General features: G+C 37.0%; 4 protein-coding genes across 8 annotated transcripts; 2 read left to right on the forward strand and 2 right to left on the reverse strand.

Annotated features, from left to right (window-relative positions):
- Window positions 1-410: 410 nt before the first annotated feature.
- On the reverse strand, window positions 411-2,614 carry klhl42 (kelch-like family, member 42; the record flags this gene model as incomplete). The annotated part of the gene is made up of 3 exons (XM_081362640.1): window positions 411-868; window positions 1,919-2,112; window positions 2,193-2,614. 3 exons carry the CDS (start codon window positions 2,612-2,614, stop codon window positions 411-413), a joined length of 1,074 nt encoding a protein of 357 aa, XP_081218766.1.
- A 30-nt stretch (window positions 2,615-2,644) lies between these two features.
- cwf19l1 (CWF19 like cell cycle control factor 1) lies at window positions 2,645-10,592 on the forward strand. Of its 4 annotated transcripts, none has more exons than XM_081363076.1 (14): window positions 2,645-2,869; window positions 4,791-4,875; window positions 4,959-5,043; window positions 5,135-5,236; window positions 5,366-5,580; window positions 5,670-5,785; window positions 5,866-5,950; window positions 6,643-6,792; window positions 7,264-7,393; window positions 7,563-7,642; window positions 7,783-7,992; window positions 8,348-8,467; window positions 9,937-10,034; window positions 10,170-10,592. In XM_081363076.1, the coding sequence occupies exons 1-14, from the start codon at window positions 2,769-2,771 to the stop codon at window positions 10,312-10,314; spliced, it is 1,722 nt and encodes a 573-aa protein (XP_081219202.1). In that variant the 5' UTR covers window positions 2,645-2,768; the 3' UTR covers window positions 10,315-10,592. The 4 variants fall into 4 exon arrangements, 3 of the variants coding, with proteins under 3 accessions (XP_081219202.1, XP_081219201.1, XP_081219203.1); XM_081363075.1 differs by having other exon boundaries at window positions 2,790-4,065; XM_081363077.1 differs by lacking the exon at window positions 2,645-2,869 and adding an exon at window positions 4,207-4,614.
- A 540-nt stretch (window positions 10,593-11,132) lies between these two features.
- On the forward strand, window positions 11,133-13,551 carry washc3 (WASH complex subunit 3). The gene is made up of 7 exons (XM_081363078.1): window positions 11,133-11,325; window positions 11,459-11,557; window positions 11,656-11,721; window positions 12,264-12,374; window positions 12,494-12,610; window positions 12,726-12,790; window positions 12,889-13,551. The coding sequence occupies exons 1-7, from the start codon at window positions 11,275-11,277 to the stop codon at window positions 12,980-12,982; spliced, it is 603 nt and encodes a 200-aa protein (XP_081219204.1). The 5' UTR covers window positions 11,133-11,274; the 3' UTR covers window positions 12,983-13,551.
- A 931-nt stretch (window positions 13,552-14,482) lies between these two features.
- Window positions 14,483-18,740, reverse strand: dram1 (DNA-damage regulated autophagy modulator 1). 2 transcript variants are annotated; one of them, XM_081363150.1, is made up of 7 exons: window positions 18,425-18,740; window positions 17,415-17,482; window positions 16,699-16,841; window positions 16,306-16,483; window positions 16,053-16,111; window positions 15,868-15,960; window positions 14,483-15,367 (listed from the first exon to the last, which is right to left on the reverse strand). In XM_081363150.1, the coding sequence occupies exons 1-7, from the start codon at window positions 18,553-18,555 to the stop codon at window positions 15,326-15,328; spliced, it is 714 nt and encodes a 237-aa protein (XP_081219276.1). In that variant the 5' UTR covers window positions 18,556-18,740; the 3' UTR covers window positions 14,483-15,325. The 2 variants fall into 2 exon arrangements, with proteins under 2 accessions (XP_081219276.1, XP_081219277.1); XM_081363151.1 differs by having other exon boundaries at window positions 14,857-15,367; window positions 16,053-16,108; window positions 18,425-18,729.
- Between the last annotated feature and the right edge of the window lie 592 nt (window positions 18,741-19,332).

The following is a 19,332-nucleotide window of genomic DNA, read 5'->3' on the forward strand; positions in this document are numbered from 1 at the left end:
GAATACAAGGGCACTTTCACAGAACTTCTGATGGAGATATTAAATATCTTTTTTTAAAACGATTTTATTCATCAAAGTAATCATTTAAAGCACTATTTTACCTAAATCATTTCCTCACCCTCATGTCTTTCCAAACTTTTTTCTTCTGTTGAACAACATTAGAAGGATCAAGAATGTTCAAGCCACTCATTTTTGGAACAAAATGAGGGTGAGGAAATGATGACCGGATTTTCATTTTTGGCTAAACTATCGCTTTAATATCTCCTGCAGGTTCTTTGTGCTGGCTGATCATTCTGATCTAGTAAACTGGTAAGGTGATCCTTGTCCTTTCTGAAGTGGCTGGGATCGCTACAATAGAATCCCTGTGTCCCAGCAGTCTGCAGTCTTCTCCAGATCCCCAGAGCGCAACCTCAGAGGACGTTGGGCAGGTAGAGTGAGCAAAGCAGCATGTTCTGTCCCAGAGCAGGGAAACGTCTGAACGCCTCCCAGGCATCTGAGAAAATGTTGTATTTGAGGAAGACGCGGTGCTCCAGGCTGGTGGGAAGGCTGACGTCTCTGCTCATGATGTAAATGCCATCGTTGTGCAGCGTGCAGGTGAGGTTCAAACCCGACTTTGAAGTGTTCTCCTTAAGTTGCAACAATTCTCCCGTCTGCACGTTGTAGGACTGTACCGTCAGCATGTCCTCCGTATGGCTTAGCCTCCGCCGTCCCGTTTCTGCAGGTTCTAGCTCATGCGTGTAACCACCCACTAAGTAGATGGTGTCCTCCACTGAGAGCATCTGCTGCTTGCGCACATGAGCCGAACAGGAATGGAACACGGACCACGCGTCCGATACGGGGCAGTAGCGCAGCACGCTGGTGTTCCTATCTGTCAGATATTAGGAGAAAAACTCTGAGATGATGGAATTTCGGGTCGTTTTAAGATCATTTTAACGGAAATTTAAATTCAGCATGAAACATAAAACTGCAATCGTCTTTTCTTCCCTACTGTGATGTGTATATATGAGCAAAATGGCATTTACCGGTATGTATTTAATTAAAAAGGACAAATGAATTAAAAAATAATAATGATGTGCATGGATAAAACAATTTTAATAAACATTGCAATATTCCATAAAATAAAAGAACAGTTCATTTTGATTTCATGGTGACTTTGAGTTTTTTTCATTGTTTGGCTACTTCAGCCATTTATCAGTTATCAGCCATAACAATTTAATAATTTTAATATCCGTATAAGTTTATCTTTGACTGATAGATGATGGCAAAAATATCAAAAAGTAAAAATAGGGGAAATGAGAATGCATAAGAGATGTGTTGAATATATATTGACCGATAACATTAAAAATATATATATTTTTTTATTTAATATATTTTATTCTGATTTCTCATATTTTTGCTTTTAGATTACCTTTGCGATTATCTAACACTCACTTAAAGTGAGTAATCTTGTACCAATACAAAATGGATGGCCAATTACGTGAATTATTTTTCATGTTATAACCGATAAATAACTGGTAATAAAATTCTATAATATTTTATCTAAATAAATTCAATAACACCAATTATATTTAATGCTACAAGTGAATTCAATTTAGCTATCATTACATACTGTATGAAAAAATAAAAGATTAACTTTAAAAAACTTTAAAATTGAGAGTCAAATGATGTAAAAGGACATTTAAATGTTATAATTGATATTTTTAAATACTTTTAAATCTAGTTTAAAAAAGGGGCTTGATGACTTCAGCCAAAACAGGGAACAAATCACAAATGAAGTAAAGAAACACATTTTTTCCTTTGGAATAACATACATAGTTCACAATACTACCAGTCACATTAAAGAAAGTAAATGAAGTCTAATGCCTGTGTTAGTGTGTGTGAGTGTGAATGAACCCATCTCTCAAACAGTAAAACACACCTCTAGAGGTATAACCGCCCATGACGTAGATCATGCCCTGACACTCACAGGCAGAGAACTCGGCGAGAGGTTCAGGCAGAGACGCCACACACGTCCACCAGTCCTGCTCGGGACTGTAGCACTCCACCGTCCCCAGACAATGACCTCCAACCGCATACAGCTTCCCGCTCACGGCCAGGAGCTTGAAGTTTGATCTGGAAACCAAAAGAGCACTTACTGATTCCTTGCACCAGACAAACCACATATAATTGGACACATCATGAGTGAATTGTACCTCTTTTGGTTCAAAGGTGCCACATGGTTCCACTCATTCTTGCAGGGGTTGTAGCAGTGGGCCACCGAGATCTCCTGACTTGTCATTCTGTATCCACCAACAATAAACAAGTAGTTGTCCAGCACAGCAGATCCGTAACCTCTGACATTGATCATGTCTGGAGGAAGATTGTTGGCTAGAGGTTTCCAGCGTTGCCTTAGCTCATCATACCTCAACATGGACCACGGCTCGTCCTGGTTTGCCAGATCCAGACAGGTGTCAGTGAAATCCCCTATTGCTACTAAAGTGGCCGTACCTTTCATGCGCATATCTCGGATCTGATCCCGCAGAACAGCTGACAACATCTTGAACTCCGGCCTGCGCAGCATGAGATGATAATAGCAGCTCATGAATTTCAAACAAGCATTCCTAAGATCATGCATCCCGTAGATTTCAGAGAGCTTGGAGAGCTCGACGCAATTCTCCAGCCTGATTTCCGAGAGGAGCAGTTTTAAGATGGAAGTGACTTGCAGAAAGGATGCGGTTTCGATCAGGTCCTCCAGGGTCTCGTTGGCCACCTGAACTTTGGAGGTGTTGATGAACTCCAGCACCAGCTCCAGCCCCGGCGTGCTCAGTCCCCGAAGCTGCACCGAATCCTCCGCGGACTCGCGCATCCCCGAGCTGTACAGCGCGCGGAAGTAATCGCTCTTCTCGATCAGTTTGCTTTTACTCACATTGTACGTTTTGTCATCCATCACGATCTCTATAATCTGCTCGGGGGATGTCATGTCTGCTGTTCTGGGGTCAGCGGCTGTTTTTCAGCTGTGATAGAGACGCTTTTTCATCCTTCGATGCCAAAGCCTATATATGGAAATATTCAGCGCATAGAATCCGAGTGTGCTCATATGCATGCATAGATCCCATAAACAAACGCTTCTTTTGAAAACAAACGGATGGCTTGCATATACAAAAGGCACAGTGCTATATAAATTCGTCTGTTTGTTTAAACATGTTTAATTTGGCAGGTTCATACAGTCAGCTAATGTGCATTCCTGAACTAAAGCGATATATTGGCACTTGTTTAAACGCAGTTCTCATCGGCAGAAATCTCTGTCGTGGTATAAATAATATGGCAGTTTATTTTCTTTTATTACATTGTACACTTCGGGATTTCAAATGTAAATCAGTTCCTGTTTTGGTCTCGTGGTTTGGTGTTGCGTCACGTGGTGTCCTGCTCGCCTCAGTTTTGCGCAGTAGTATGTTTTTTAAATCTACATCATAATGTTATATTAACGCATAAGAAAAATATATTTTAGTTTGGTTGAGTCTATACATTATAAATATTCAATTTAACCGATAAAATTGCTCTATAAAGTGATACTCGCTAGAGCAAATATTGCGAATAATGTGCGCATAGTGGAAGCGTTTAATCAAGGGTGCAGCGATTTGTATTATTTTGAAGCACCCCCGGACGCCGCCATTGGCTAACGGAACCCCACCTGCAGTTAGCATCCCATTGACTCCCATTCATTTTGGCGTCACTTTGACAGCGAATAACTTCACATCTGAGGCGTTTAAAGACTCCATTTGTCCATTATTTATTTCTAAAGAAACACGAAAATGTATAAAAGGCTCCATTACCTTGTAGCTTACGTTATGGCCCTGTAGAAGCAGTTTTTGTAAAAGTAGGCTAACGATTGCGTCACAGCCACGCGACTCTCTGTCGCACAGTAGGAAATTACCGTATGGACAGGAAGAGAAGCTCGCGAGCAATCGGGAGGACGTCGAGGCAAAATGACAAAGTAATTAATCAGAACACCTACAAAAAGTTTCTCCTGCTCCAAGATCATGGACAGCTCCTACTCACGCTCTCCGTCTCTGCGAGTTTCGGAAGGTAATGATTCAGATTGATCTTGGCACAGCCACTAGAAGACAGACGGTTTGCTCACGTCACATCTACGTCGTCGAGCTCAGTTTGAGTCTGCGCAGTACGCTGGACCCCCAGGAAGTAAAAGTTTCTAATGGGCTTCACTTTGTCTCCGTTGAATCCAATGGGGTCGCTGTGTCCATTTCTTTTACTGTCTATGCGTTTAATACGCTTTTACTGTGTCACCCTGGTATTTCTTCCGGAGAGAAACTTGATTTGCGTTTAGGTTTGTAGGTTTGTAATATATATTCTCGTGTTTACAAATTATATTCTTTAAATATGGTATTTTCTCTAATGTATGTAATAATTTATAGCACCCAAATAAAAAAAAAAAAACACCTTCAGATGTATGTTTCATAATGAGCGGTCGAAATAATTTGCTCCCTGTTACGACAGGGTTTATTTTGTCGACGCACACAATTTAACGCCAATGCTCAGACACAAGCGTGATTAATTTTAATAGTCTTTAAGAAAGATTTATATATTTTTCGGTATGGAAGACAAGCCTTTACGAGTGTAAGTTTTGATTTTGGGTTAAAAAGCGTCATATGTGAATGTTAGCTAGCTCGTTACCCATCTCAACAAATAATTTACTGTAAATAATTTAAATAACAGCATAGGCGGAGGTGTACATGTAATAAACCAATGTGTTTTGTTTTCACACGCTGCTTTAATGTTTCATACCCTCTCAGTCTCGCATGTGGTGACGTTGAAGGAAGAATAAATGCTTTGTTCAACCGGGTGAACGCTATTCAGAAAAAGAGCGGGCAATTTGATGTGAGTCTGCACGTGTATCTTACTTATTTAAGAGAAAGAGAGAGGGAGAGTTGTGGGTTTAATTAGACGGTTTTGTTTTTCAGTTGCTGTTGTGTGTTGGAGACTTTTTTGGAACCTCTCCCGAGGCTGAATCGGAATGGGAAACATACAAATCTGGTGCAAAAAAGGGTAAGGTTTCCTTGTATATCTTTAAAATGTATTCCTTTCATCACACCAAACAAATGTACTGAATTAAACTGTGCTCTTTCTAAACCCCCAGCACCAATTCACACATATATTCTCGGCGCAGCCAGTCAAGAGACTGTGAAGTATTTCCCAAACTCTGATGGCTGCGAGTTGGCTGACAACATCACATGTCTGGGTAAGATGGATCTATAACCTGTCATCTTCAGAAAACATGTGTCTTTGCTGTTTTCGGTTAGCTTATTATGCATGTATGTATTGTTGGGCTCAGCTTGAGTTTACGACGATTACGCTTGTTTTTTCCTAGGTCGAAGGGGCATTTTCACGGGCGCATCGGGGCTTCAGATCGCCTATGTCAGTGGCAGAGAATCCCAACAGGAACCTGCTCCCTCACACTGCTTTACCCGTAAAGACCTCAGTGCCCTGGTGGCTCCTCTGCTGTCCAACTCCAAATTTCGAGGTGTGGACATTCTCCTGTCCTCGCAGTGGCCTCGAGGCGTGTGGCAGTACGGAAACAGTCCCGTCAGTGCTTTGTTGTGCTTGTTTAATACATTTCTCAGGTATTTTCTGATCGTGTGCTTAAGGATCGTTTACTTTCTTGCCCTTTTCAGGAAACTGATACAAAGTATTGTGGGGTTTCGACCATCGCAGATCTCGCTGACAAGCTGAAGCCCCGCTACCATTTTGCGGGACTGGAAGGGGTCCATTATGAGAGGCTGCCCTACAGGTGTGCTATTACAGAAACAGGAAATGTTTTACTTTTTTTTCAAATGCTCTTTGTCTTACAAAATGTGTATACATTTACAGGAATCATGTGGTCCTTCAACAGAATGCTCAGCATGTCAGTAGATTCATTGCCCTGGCAGCAGTCAACAATCCTGCCAAGAAGAAGGTATTTTTGTTTCTTTGTATTTTTTTGTCATTTGTGTGTGTGTGTAAAACATTTGTATGACTGATATGATAATGATGTATGATTATATAAAATTTTCTAACGCCTTTTGTCAACATCTAACACTCACTTAAAGTCAGTATGATTCACCATAGTAATATTTATGTACAATTATAGTATTTAAAAAAGAAAAATTTGAATTACCTTTAATTTTACTTTACATTTTAGTGATTTATTATTTAAAATTTTAAACTTATTTTATTTACGTTTTAGTCATTTTAGTACTTCAAATTTATTAATGTTAGTAAGTAACTAAGACAACATTTGTCATTTAAGTTTGTTTATATATATATATATCACTTTATTTCTTTTTTATTCTTTTTTTGTGTATCACTTTATTTCAATTAATTAAAAAAATAGCATATATATAAACATCCATTTTCATGCTGCCTAATATTAATGTTATTATGCCTGAATTAACAGCATTTAAACAATTGATTTAATTTTTTTGTATTTTATTTTTAATTTTAGACAAAATAGTTTAAAATTTTAATATCTGCCTTAACGTGAAAACAGCTAATGCACAGAATTTTTATATCCGTGCATCCCTACATAATATTTCATTTTTAATGAAGACCTGTGGCGCATGGAGACTGAATTCATGGTTTAACTGGACAGTTTATCTTTTCTCTCAGTACTTGTATGCATTCAACATTCAACCGATGAAAACCATGGACCCCACAGAGTTAGTCAGACAACCTCAGGATGTCACAGAAAATCCCTACAGGAAACCTACGAAAGATGGGAAGAAAGAAAGACAGCCACCCTCTTTGGCAGACGCGGAGGTGTGTGTACAGTTTTTACTTTACTCAATAGAATTAGTATGCAGGCGATGTATTATTGCTCATCAAGTTTTGGGTCAGTTTGATTTATTTTTTTTACACATCCTTTTATGCTTCAATATCAAAAATCCAGTAAAACCATAATATTGTGAAATATTTCTACTCAAAATAACAGATTCCTATTTTAAAATGTCATTTATTCCTGTTATGCAAAGCTGTATTTTCAGCATCATTACTCCAGTCCTTAGTGTCACATGATCCTTCAGAAATCATTCTGATATGATGATTTGGTGCTCAAGAAACATTTCTTATTATCAATGTTGAAAATAGTTGTGCTGCTTAATATTTTTGTGGAAACTGAGATTTCAGGATTCTTTGATCAATTTCTTTACTGTCACTTTTGATTAATTTAATGCGCCCTTGCTGAATGAAAGTATTAATTTCTTCAAAAAAATAAATAATCTTTTTGATCAGGAGGAACCAGCATCCCAGTTCTTTTTTGATCTGGGGCAGAATAAACCACATCACCAGCAACATCAACATGGCAGGAAGAGGCAATCGGACGGGGACAGACCCAATCAGCCCAAACAGCCCAGAAAACCCCGTGAGTCCATTCACTTCTCAGAGGTGGTCTAATGGATCTAACTGATCTATTTTTATTACCTCATTTAGAAACACTCAGCAGAACTTATTTCGATTCTTTTTAGAGTTGATTTTGGGGAGGATTTGACTTGACTTGACTTGACAGACCTTGATTTCTGCTTTTGTAACAGCACAGCCCACTGGACCCTGTTGGTTCTGCCTTGCCAGTCCAGAAGTCGAGAAGCACTTGGTCATAAGCATCGGAACACACGTCAGTCCACAAAATATGTATTCAGCAGCCCAGTGTCACTTTAGAAAGCTTTCAAACATAAAAATATATCAACTGATAAATTACAGACTTCTCTCCTGTTGCTTTTTCATGTTGATCTAATGTCAGTATTCTATTTCCAGTGTTACGTGGCTCTCGCTAAGGGTGGTCTTACTCCTGACCATGTTCTCCTGCTGCCCATCGGACATTACCAGTCAGTGGTGGATTTGGCATCAGAGGTGGTTGAAGAGATGGAAAAATACAAGACCGCCGTCAAGAAGTTCTGTAAAAGCAGAGGCCAACGGTGCGTCTTGTTTGAGAGGAACTACCGCAGCCAGCACCTTCAACTTCAGGTCCATACAAAATATTGTGTCATTCATAATGAGATTGTGGTGTCTGCCTGAACAGATTGACCTGCACAGATCCCAGGTCAGTCTAAACAACACCACATAAATGAAAAAGAGAGTCTGGTAAACTTATAGCAGCGCGGAGAGTGTGAGAGACGCCCCACCTTCCACCAATCGCAGACTCCAACATAATTTCATCAGTTTAAGTCTGAGTGGATAGACAATCTGTCTGCATTGACGAGTAACCATTTCTGAGGGACGTGTTCCCAATGATGACCAAACACATGGTTTCCTAAAGTTATGAGAAAGCAGTGCGTAATGGGTTTAACGGACGGAAACTTCTCTTCTTCGTCATCCTCAGGCTGTGCCGGTTCCCATGGAGAAGTGCAGTACAGAAGACATCAAGGAGGCGTTCATGACACAAGCTGAAGAGCAGCAGATGGAACTGATGGAGATTCCAGCTCATACAGACCTCAAACAGGTACACACCGTCGGTCTCCCTCAGATTGAACACTTCAAATTAGAGTTTTTATTTATTATTTAAACATTTAAAATTCAATATACTTTTAATATAATAATTTACTACTTTATTATTATATAATTATTTATTTTTAAATGATATATACTATCAATATAATAACTTATTGCTTTCTCGTCAACATCATTATCATTATTACATTGTATAAATTACTTATTTAAAATTATATAATATACTGTTTATTCAATCATGTAAATTGTATACTGATGTTATAATTTATATATACATACACTGTTAATATATGTTTTTATTATTACAAAAGTTTATTTAAATTATATTTACTAAGTTATGTCATTTATTTATTTTTAAATTATATATATATATATATATTGTTAATAGAATCTATTATTAATATTATTATATAATGATTTTATTTAAAAAAAAAATCAATTTACTTATTGGTATATGCAACTCCATTCACTTTAGGTTTTTCTTGCAAACCTGCAAAAACAAATCCATGTGTAGTCTAAAATCAAATTTAACAAATAAATTAAATGAATTTTTATTTTTTAAATAACTGTTTTAATGGTCAGATTGTATTTCAAGTTTTTATTTTTTATTTTTTTATGTATCATGTCATTTGTGAAGAGTCTTGTTTGTGCACTCTAAATCCAAAGTGTCCAAATTCCTCTTTGTGAACTATACAACATTATCTTTGTAGGGAATGAGTGAGCAAGTCATGATGAGACGATGATATGTTTTCTGTTAAGTCATCTTCATTTATATAGCGCTTTTAACAATGTAGATTGTCTCAAAGCAGCTTTACAGAGATAAGCGTATAATTTAAGGTAACAGAGATTGTTTCGGCTTTACAGCAGAGTTAAGTTATTTCCATCTAAAGTTAGTTTTAATTGATTTGGTTCCGTCGCAATGATCATTTGTTATTAAATTAGGGGCCGCTAAGACGACACCATTCTCTCTACACAGACTTTAAACGCGAACCTGTGAGAAACGCTGATGGCGGTCACATGCGCATTTAGAATGGGTTCTATAGTTATGTGCGTTAGAATATACGCAGGTTTGGAATTCCCTACAAGCCAAGCCTAAACAAAATACTTGTCTTTCCTTATAAATTTTGATAAGGAATTTTATTTTATTTGTTGCTTTGGGGTAGGACCGCAAGACGAATTTTCCCGACAACGCCTTATCTGTAGAGTGGTAGTGGGATCCTCCATAGGGAGAGACTAGTTGGCACTTCAGCACTGCGTTGTCATCGGTCCAGGTGAAGGTCCTTCGTCAGATCTGGATACGGCCTGGATCCGGCAGGCTGCAGGAAAAACCTTGGGATAAACACAGACACTAAAATTAGCGTAGATGCCATTCTTCTCATGATGTAACGAGTACATCAGGATTTTTGGGAAGTGTTCCCGGTTAAGATGAACTGTGACCAACAATAATATCCCACATTGCAGATTGCTCCTCCAGGAACACCCTACTTTTATGTGGAGCTGGATACAGGCGAGAAGCTGTTTTATCGCATCAAGAAAAATTTCCCTTTGCAGTTTGGCAGGTAATTGTTACACTGGCACAGTTCATCAACTGGGGGCAGTCATACACTAGTTATAAAATTAGTATGTGTTTGACATGATTGTAAAAACATGCTTCAGCATAACCACCTGTGTATATCCTGTGTGTGCTGCCACAGGGAAGTATTAGCGAGCGAGGTGGTGTTGAACATCCCCATGCGAGCTGACTGGAGAGAGTGTAAATGTACAAAGGAAGAGGAGGAGGATCAGGCCAAAAAAGTGCGCTCTGACTTTGAGCCCTTTGACTTCGCAATTGATGACTGAGCGACACTTCAGATGCATCTGACTTTAACACCTACAATCATGTTTGTGAACTCCCTAAATGTGTCCACAACTGCTTATTTTATCTTTTTTATTCTTTTTAAATTTTGCACTTTAAGTGCTTTCCTCTTCCCTTCATTTGGCAACAGTTAGGAAATGACTGTTGTCTCAGTGGTCTTTTAAAAGATATCTTTGTTTTGGTGATGTATCAGTCTGTTGGATGCCAATGAGTGCTGAATTTTGTTTTGTGACTCCTAATTAAAGTCATTTTTCAAATTTGTAAAATCTGCATTTTTTTCTCTCTTGTAGTAACAGTGTGGTGTTCGTCCTCTGCTGGTGTTGATGTCCTTTTCTTTGTCTACAGTGGGTCTACTATGTAGCAAAATCAAACCCCTGAGATTTTACAGTTATTTGTACTTGGTACACAAACAGTTCCGCTGTCTGAAATATAACCCATCATCTCATAGCCGACTTAAGAGTGTGTGTGAGATTGACAATGTTTCAATCTTAGTAATTAATTACAAATAGTAATCAATTATAAATAAACTATCCGCTCACTTATTATTAATCGCAATAATTATACATAAAACTCAACATTTACTCGAATGTTAAATTCGACTTTCGTTTTTTGGGAGCGGACTTTTATTATGGTAACGTGGAAGTGTTAAGGACTTTTGAGTTACAAGCAAACGTAAACAGTTAAAAACTATTTGTATTCAAAATATATAACATATATTTAACAATGAATTACTCTAGTTTTATTTGTAACACAAAACTATTTTTATTAAGGTTAGAAAGGTTTGAGAACTTTTATTATGTTCAAAACGCGGAAGTGCTATAGTGAAGTCACGTGAGGAGGTATTTTCACAAGGATGCGTTTGATGCGCGCGGCCAACTCGTTTAAGACATTTAACGCGTAGAAATCTGTGTCTGTGATAATTAAAACGCAACAGAGTTGCTGAAATGGACGAGGACGGATTACCCATTGTGGGATCAGGAATAGATCTTACAAAGGTGAGTTTTTTTTACTTGGCAACATCAGCTGCTGCTCACATGATCGTCTGACACCTATGAATTATTTTTCACATAACTTATACGTGCACAAAGCATCTGGTCTGAAACTGATCATTACATTTTCTTTCTTAAGGTTCCAGCCATTCAACAGAGAAGAATCGTAGCTTTCCTCAATCAGTTCATAGTCCACACCGTCAGGTTCCTGAACCGCTTTTCCACAGTTTGTGAGGAGGTATGTTCACCTGTCAGCACATCCTCCTCCTCTTTACAGTAACTCAACTTACACATTTTCTGAAAGTGTCAGTGACCTGATGGAATTTGCTTTTACAGAAGCTAGCAACAGTATCACTGCGAATCCAGCAGATTGAGACCACACTAAGCATTTTGGAAGCAAAGGTAAGTCAAGGCACTAAAGGGGGTTTTCATGGTCCGTGAAAATGTTTGAAGAAAAAGTGTACTATTAATTAATAACTTTATTAAAACAATAATAAAAAAATAAGATTGAATTAAATAATAATGAAAAACACAATAAAATATATAAATACACGAACGTTACATTAGATTTTAAATAATTGAATGAATACAAAACAATACCAATTAAATATAATATTACAAATAAATAATCAAATCATCTTAATATAAATAAACAGTGGGTTTAAACAACTGGGCAAATAAATAAAATATTTTCCAAATACTATTTTTGATCCATTCATAATATACATTTTTCACAGTGTGAATTAGGACTTTATACATGAAACTATATAGATGCCTTTTAAATTTCAGGATGGGGTCTCTCGCACTAGAATGATCATATGTGGAGGTCCGTGTCATCTAAAAGATTTAAAACCTCTGACTCAAGGAACATGACTTTATGAATACCTTCTTTTTTTAAGCTTATCTAAGTTGATTTCATGAAACAGTGATTTATACATTTTCAGTTAGCCTCTATTCCTGGTTTGGAAGAAGTGACAGTGGATGGAGTGAGACCGTCTGCAGTGACAAACGGCCCCGCAGTGGAAGGCAGTCGCGCCACGGGACCCCCTGTTGAGGTAACACTTATTCTGATATATTAATGTCTTCATCACTGCATTCTGAGGTTGTTATAACCATAATGGCACTCATAGGAAGTCCTTCAGTCAGTATTAATACAAAATCCTATTCCATTCAGGCATCTCAGCAAACACAAGTGGCCCCTCAGGAGCCGAAAGCAGAGGTCCCAGCGGAAAACATCATGACTGTAGCCAAGGACCCGCGATACGCCAGATACCTGAAAATGGTGCAAGTGGTATGCGTGTTTCTCTTAAGTTTCATCATTAATAAACCTACTCCCTAATTATGGCTGACGTCATGTCAAATGTGTATGCAAATGCCCAAATTATACTCTGTATGTATGTTTATAGGGTGTTCCAGTTATGGCCATTAAAAATAAGATGGTATTGGAGGGTTTGGACCCTAGTTTGCTTGAGTAAGTGTTGCATTTGTAAAAGTTGATTCTGTCACTATTTGTATGATTATGAGCTGTTTATGTTGTAGCTAATAGATTTATTTTTTTGTATCCTTCAGCACTCCTGACGCACCTGTTCCAGATGGTGGCAAAAAAGCTTTGGAAGAGCAAGATGACGACAGCTCAGGCAGCGAATCATCCTTCAGCGATTGATTGGCTCCGCCCCCTCCCACAGCTAATGAGCTTTGCGTTGGACTCGGCCTACTGTATGTAGGCTGTCATGAACCTTGCTCATCTCAAAGCAGGGTTAATGCACTTGAATGTCCTTACAAAGGACAGGCATTAAGCGATGGCACTAAAAGGTTGCGTTACATCATGGAGACGGCATACTTGACATCTGTACTGGTGGTTTCTGAGGGCAGTTGCTCACTAGGTGAGATCGCTGATGATTATGATTATATTCTATCCATTGAAGTCTAAGTGCTACTCTCATGCGAATTGTGAAGTGTGTCATTTCTTACCATGTACATATGTGTATCCAATAACAATAAAAAGATGCCACTGGGTGTGTTTTTATGAAATGAGCTAAAGCGAGCCTTGTAAATCTGTTCAAAAATAGATTTTTTGAAATTGTAGCTAAGGGAAATTTCTTTTCTTTTTTTTTCATCTCCAGTTGGAACAATCTTGAATTGACTTTGAAACGCAGTCATATCAACAACAAAATTAGATTTATGTTTCTAATTGTCTTTTCCAAAGTAACTTATTAAAGGGTTAGTTCACCCAAAAATGAAAATTATGTCATTAATGACTCACCCCCATGTCGTTCCAAGCCCGTAAGACCTCCTTCATCTTCGGGACACAGTTTAAGATATTTTAGATTTAGTCCGAGAGCTTTCTGTTCCTCCACTGAAAGTCAATGGACGGCATACTGTTCACATCCAGAAAGGCAATACAGACATCATCAAAGTAGTCCATGTGACATCAGTGGCTCGATCTTAAGTTTATAAAGCGACCAGAATACTTTTTGTGCGCAAAAAGTAAACAAAAATAACGACTTTATTCCACTATTCATTTCCTTCTCTCTGGGCCTCGAGCTATTTCACGTAGTGTTTTTGCGCAGCGCGTCTATGTTGTACGTCACACGTAGGCTCACTATTGGCCGACGCTGGTCATGTGTGATGCGTGTGACGTACAACACAGACGCGCTGCGTAAAAACACTACGTGAACTCACTCGAGGCCTAGAGAGAAGGAAATGAATAGTGGAATAAAGTCGTTATTTTTGTTTACTTTTTGCGCACAAAAAGTATTCTCGTCGCTTGATAAACTTAAGATTGAGCCACTGATGTCACATGGACTACTTTGATGATGTCTGTATTGCCTTTCTGGATGTGAACAGTATGCCGTCCATTGACTTTCAATGGAGGAACAGAAAGCTCTCGGACTAAATCTAAAATATCTTAAACTGTGTTCCGAAGATGGAGGTCTTACGGGCTTGGAACGACATGAGGGTGAGTCATTAATGACATAATTTTCATTTTTGGGTGAACTAACCCTTTAAAAGTTATATTCAAATTCGTTGCAAAGAAACATCCTATTATTCAAAAGTTCGGGCTTGAATTTAAAATGCTTTTAAATGAAGTCTGTTATGCATTTATTTGATTAGAAATACAGTAAAAACTGGAATATTGTGAAATATTTTTTTTGTTTGTTTTAATGCATTTTGAATCATTTATTTGTGTGATGGTAAAGCTGAATTTTCACATGATCCTTCAGAAATCATTCTAATATGTTGATTTGCTGCTCTAGAAACATTTCATATGATCAATAATCAATGCTTTATTTCTTTGTGGAAACCATTGATTCGGATTTTTTTTTTTCAGGATTTTTTGATGAATAGAAAGTTCTTATGTAACATAAATGTCTTTACTGTCACTTTTGATCAGCACCCTTGCTTAATTCTAGTATTAATTTCTTTTAAAAGTCTAAAATAAATCTTACAGACCCCAAATGTTAAAACAGTAGTGTATGCTACAATTCCTATTATTAGAAACATTAAAGCAATCACTTCTCTTTAGCCATGCACATCATCATCATCATCATTGTCATGTGTTTTTATTCCAGAATTACAAAATCAGACACATTGTGCAATAAACGGACTTACATTCACATTGTACAGCATAAAGAACAAGAGTAAAAAAAACACCTGTGGTTCACTTTTGGAATGATCATGGAGAAAAAAAGGAAGCAAAGATTGATTAAATGCAAATATAAATGTGCTATTTTTTTTCTTGGTTGATTATAAAAGGAGAATCATTATGATGAAGCTTTATTAATTGTTAGAGTGTATTACATTTCAAGTACGTTTTATGCCTTTTTTTACAAGACCAAAGTGCAAGCTACAAAAATATACACTGCAAATGATTATACAATACTGCAGCAGATCTTTCAACGTGAAAAAAGCTAATAAGTTGTATAAAAAATACAATTATATTAATAAAAATGTACCAAAAACAGTGAAACATAACTCATCCGGTAACAGTATGATGTCACGGTCATTAATACTCAATTAAATTAACAGTCAGTTTCAGAGTGAATTGCTGTAAAAAGAAATAAAAGAAATGTTAAGTTAATCTACGAGGAACTAAAAACGAATTTCACTAAATGTAAGTGATTAGAAATAATGTGAAAATCAATGATGCCACACACTACTGTTCAAAAGTTTAGGGTTGGTAAGGTTTTTAAAAGTCTCTTATGCACACCAAGGCTGCATTTATTTGATCAAAATGCTGTTTGCATATTGTGAAATATTATTGCACATTAAAATGTCTTGTGATGTGATGGCAAAGCTGAATTTTCAACATCATTACTCAGTCTTGCATGATTCCTCAGAAGTCAATAAACATTCCTTATTAAGGATTATGTTTTATTTTTTTGATGAACAAAGTTCAAAAGAGCAGCATTTATTTGAAATAAAACATTATAATTGTCTTTACTGTTCCTTTTGATCAATTTAAAGCATCAGCAAACTTATTTTTTGACCCCCAAACCTTTTGAACTGTAGTGTACATGTAAGTCTCATCATGTTTTATGCACTCACCTGGAACTCTTGGATGTATGTTAAGAAGAAGAAGACAAAACTGAAGGCAGTGATCCATTCACACACAACACTCACTATATGAAGTGTGTAGTCCTTCAGAAGCAGGGAAACAAATCAAGCAATTTAATATTACATTCTACTATAATCTGAGCTCTGAAATGTTAGGTTAGTGACATGAATTGTACCTTATCATTGATGTCCCAGTGAAGTTTGCTAGTTCCAACATTAACGGCACAGAAAACTGCTGGAAGGAGACGTTAAAGACAAACAGTCTGCTCTGAAATGTAAACAGTGCATGTCTTCACAAGGGGAAACCAGCATGCTGGGATCACAACACTGGATTTGGATGAATAGCAATGCATGTTCATAAACATTTACACTGGCAAAACTATGTTCAGTATGTCAACCAGCAGCACATGTAAGACTGAGAAAGGATACTGGGAAAAACAGCTACAAAGGCCACTGCAGCGAAGAACGCACGGAAATGACACATCCGCTTAGAAGGTCCGTAAGGATGAGCGCGGTACGAGATCACGCTCTGAATAATGGTGTATATAACTCCAAAGACGAAGAATAGTAAAGCACCCAAATCATGGACTACCATCACCGTCGTCTCCTAGAACACAACAGCATACGTGAGCGTCAATCAGAGTCATTGTTTACTCACATTTTTTGAAGAACTGCTTTTGTTCATGCAGTGAAAGTCAATGGGGTCCAAAACAATATTGGAACCCACTGACTTTCTTTATGTAGACTTTTCAAAATATAATTTTTGGGTTAAAAGTGAGTAAATTCTGAAAGAGTTTTTGTTTGTGGCTAAACTAGACATACCTGAAATGTAGCAACCAAACACATGCCGACGCAAGAGATGATGCCAACAGCAAAAGAAGCCTTGTTTAGATGAGGTGACACGGCACCGGTTCTCTCGTGGACTCTTTCCACAAATTTATATTCAGCATACATAGTAGCAAAGGCTGGAAAACAAATTCATCAGAGTTTCATCAGTTTAAAGAATGGAAATTGCTGTGCAATACAGTCAACAATAGTCACTCATGCAATAAAACAATAAATTCTATGCAGGAAAGTGCGATGAAAATAGTATTTATATCACTTAAACATTTATTTGAGTTGCCATGGTGGCTGTAGCTCTGATAACCTGGGATTTGGCATTAGGTTTCATTTCTGCAGTTGTTGTTTGGGGTTTTGTAAAACACTGAACTCCAGCTGTGTGTCACGGCTGGGAAAAAAATGTGCTTTCGTTTTCAGCAGAAAGAGAAGTGAGACCAGAATGAGCGAGATTCCATTGTTACTAAAGAAACGTATATTTGAGACATTCCCACTGCTTTCCTCTCACATGTCAAAACCAAACAGTTTGCGGTTGACTAAAAGTTGCACAATTTCCAAAAGGTTGTGACACAGATAGCAGTAAGGAGTTTCCTGAAGCTGCTGCTGCTGCTGCTGGGAGATTAACTGTTCTTATGAAATATGAGCTGGAAATCAAAATCAAATCAAACTGAAATCAGAAAGTGGCTGATTATTAGTCATACCTGCAAACGAAGTGATTGTCGACATGAATCCAAACACACAGCTCTCAGGAGGAGTTGCCCCTGTATCACTGAAAAAAGCAAAGGACTGATTTTCAGAAACGTTTACACAAATTTGGTTACACTTTATTTTAAGATGTCATTGTTAATGTGTAATTATATATTTAAGTACTGAGAAATATTACTCAACAACATACTTACTATAGGGTTAGGGTAGGATTAGGGTTTGGTTGAGGGTTAGTTCAATGTAATTATGCATAATTTACTGTTATAACTATGGTAAGTACATGTAACAAGGATAGTGTAAAATAAAGTGTTACCGAACATTCATGAAGGAATTCAGAAACATTTAGTCATAACCGTGCAATACTTTGTATTAGAAAAAAGCACAGAAATTGTCCACAGTTCACTGTATATGACATTTAATAAAAGTGCAATCATGGCCTCACCATTACAATACGTGACTTTGAAAATATTACTTATTTATTTTTTAAATATTTTTTAAATAAGTATTTTCAATTCAAATATAATTTTATGTTATTATTTTTAAATAATAAACTTAAAAAATGTAGGGTGTTTTTTACATGATATATTATAGCCTATATTTATATTAAATACGTGTGTGTGTGTGTGTGTGTGATTGTGTGTTATTATATTATATTATTTTATATTATTCTTCTATTCTTCTAAATTAATCTTCTTTAAGGATATCTAGTTTGTCCAGCTTCCTGCACTGAATACTAACCTAGTTTTGAACACGAGCCACGTTCATCTTCTCAGTAGAAAACGAAACTAACGTACGAGCTGCCAGCAAAAACTTTTTTTTCACGAAATTCTTACAACTAGGAGCTTTATATGTATAGGCTATAGGCTATATAAATCCCCGCTTAAAACATGGACTTGTTACTAATATCACAAGCTTCTGGTCTATTATGTTAAGAGTTGTAAATTCGTCAAATTCAGATGTGTGTCAAACTAAAATCAAGCACAATGTAAAAAGGCATATCACATACCTTATATATGGAAGGACAACGTCAACATCTCGTCGAAACAATGCGATGATATAAGATACTATGAATGTGCTCGATGACCAGATTACCAGAAAAGTAGGTAAAAAGCACACTCCTTCCAAAAACCAAACCATCTCGCCTGAGGGCTGAGTGTGAACGGTGCATCACCATTCACGGAGACAAAAGCAAAGAAAACATCACATATCAGATATTAAGACACGAACACTTGACTGAACACATACTATATGCACATAGTAGCTCGACGTTTATAACTGTATCTATAGTGTCACGTGTTCGATGGGAATCTCTGATTCTCTTCCTCATTGTTTAACCCATATTTATTGTCACCAACCGCAAATGTGAACAACACACCTCTTTGTTTCTTTCTTTCTTTCTTTTAGATAAACCTGTTACACTTTAAGGTTCCATTTGTTAACATTAGTTAGGGCTAACTAGCCTTATAGTTAACATGAACTAAAAAAAAATTTCTTTCTAAAACATGAATTAGCTAATACTAATTTTAATTTCAACATTTACTAGTATGCTAAATGATTTAAATCAAAATTTGCATCTTTTAATATTATTCAATGTAGCCTACCTCTGATAGCATGAACTAATGAACAGTTGTGTATTTATTAATGTTAACAAAGATGAATAAATAGGCCTACTGAAACAAATGTATGTTGTGTACTTTGTTAAAAGTTAGTTAAGGCATTATAATGTTAACTAACGGGACCTCTTTGTAAAGTGTTAGCCTATCGATAAATCTTTCCACTTTAGATTGTTAACTAAACCAGTTTGTTATGGTGATGGCCAAAGTATTTCATAGCGTCATAGTTGGGTATTCCCATTTGCTCAAATAGCACAAGAAAAACTCCACAATAGTGTTTTCACAACTACCAAAAAGATTG

Source organism: Scardinius erythrophthalmus (assembly GCF_964197995.2).
Source record: "Scardinius erythrophthalmus genome assembly, chromosome: 4".
Classification (NCBI taxonomy): Eukaryota; Metazoa; Chordata; class Actinopteri; order Cypriniformes; family Leuciscidae; genus Scardinius; species Scardinius erythrophthalmus.

Coding starts and splice junctions, on each gene's coding strand:
- cwf19l1 (XM_081363075.1), top strand. CDS start 3,917: ATGGACAGGAAGAGAAGCTCGCGAGCAATCGGGAGGACGTCGAGGCAA. Junction 4,066..4,790: donor GTCTCTGCGAGTTTCGGAAG/GTAATGATTCAG, acceptor ATACCCTCTCAG/TCTCGCATGTGGTGACGTTG. Junction 8,468..9,936: donor CTCATACAGACCTCAAACAG/GTACACACCGTC, acceptor CCCACATTGCAG/ATTGCTCCTCCAGGAACACC.
- washc3 (XM_081363078.1), top strand. CDS start 11,275: ATGGACGAGGACGGATTACCCATTGTGGGATCAGGAATAGATCTTACA. Junction 11,326..11,458: donor CAGGAATAGATCTTACAAAG/GTGAGTTTTTTT, acceptor TTCTTTCTTAAG/GTTCCAGCCATTCAACAGAG. Junction 11,558..11,655: donor TTTCCACAGTTTGTGAGGAG/GTATGTTCACCT, acceptor TTGCTTTTACAG/AAGCTAGCAACAGTATCACT.
- dram1 (XM_081363150.1), bottom strand. CDS start 18,555: ATGGTTTGGTTTTTGGAAGGAGTGTGCTTTTTACCTACTTTTCTGGTA. Junction 16,484..16,698: donor GTTTGGTTGCTACATTTCAG/GTATGTCTAGTT, acceptor GTTGTGTTCTAG/GAGACGACGGTGATGGTAGT. Junction 15,368..15,867: donor CATACATCCAAGAGTTCCAG/GTGAGTGCATAA, acceptor TTCTTTTTACAG/CAATTCACTCTGAAACTGAC.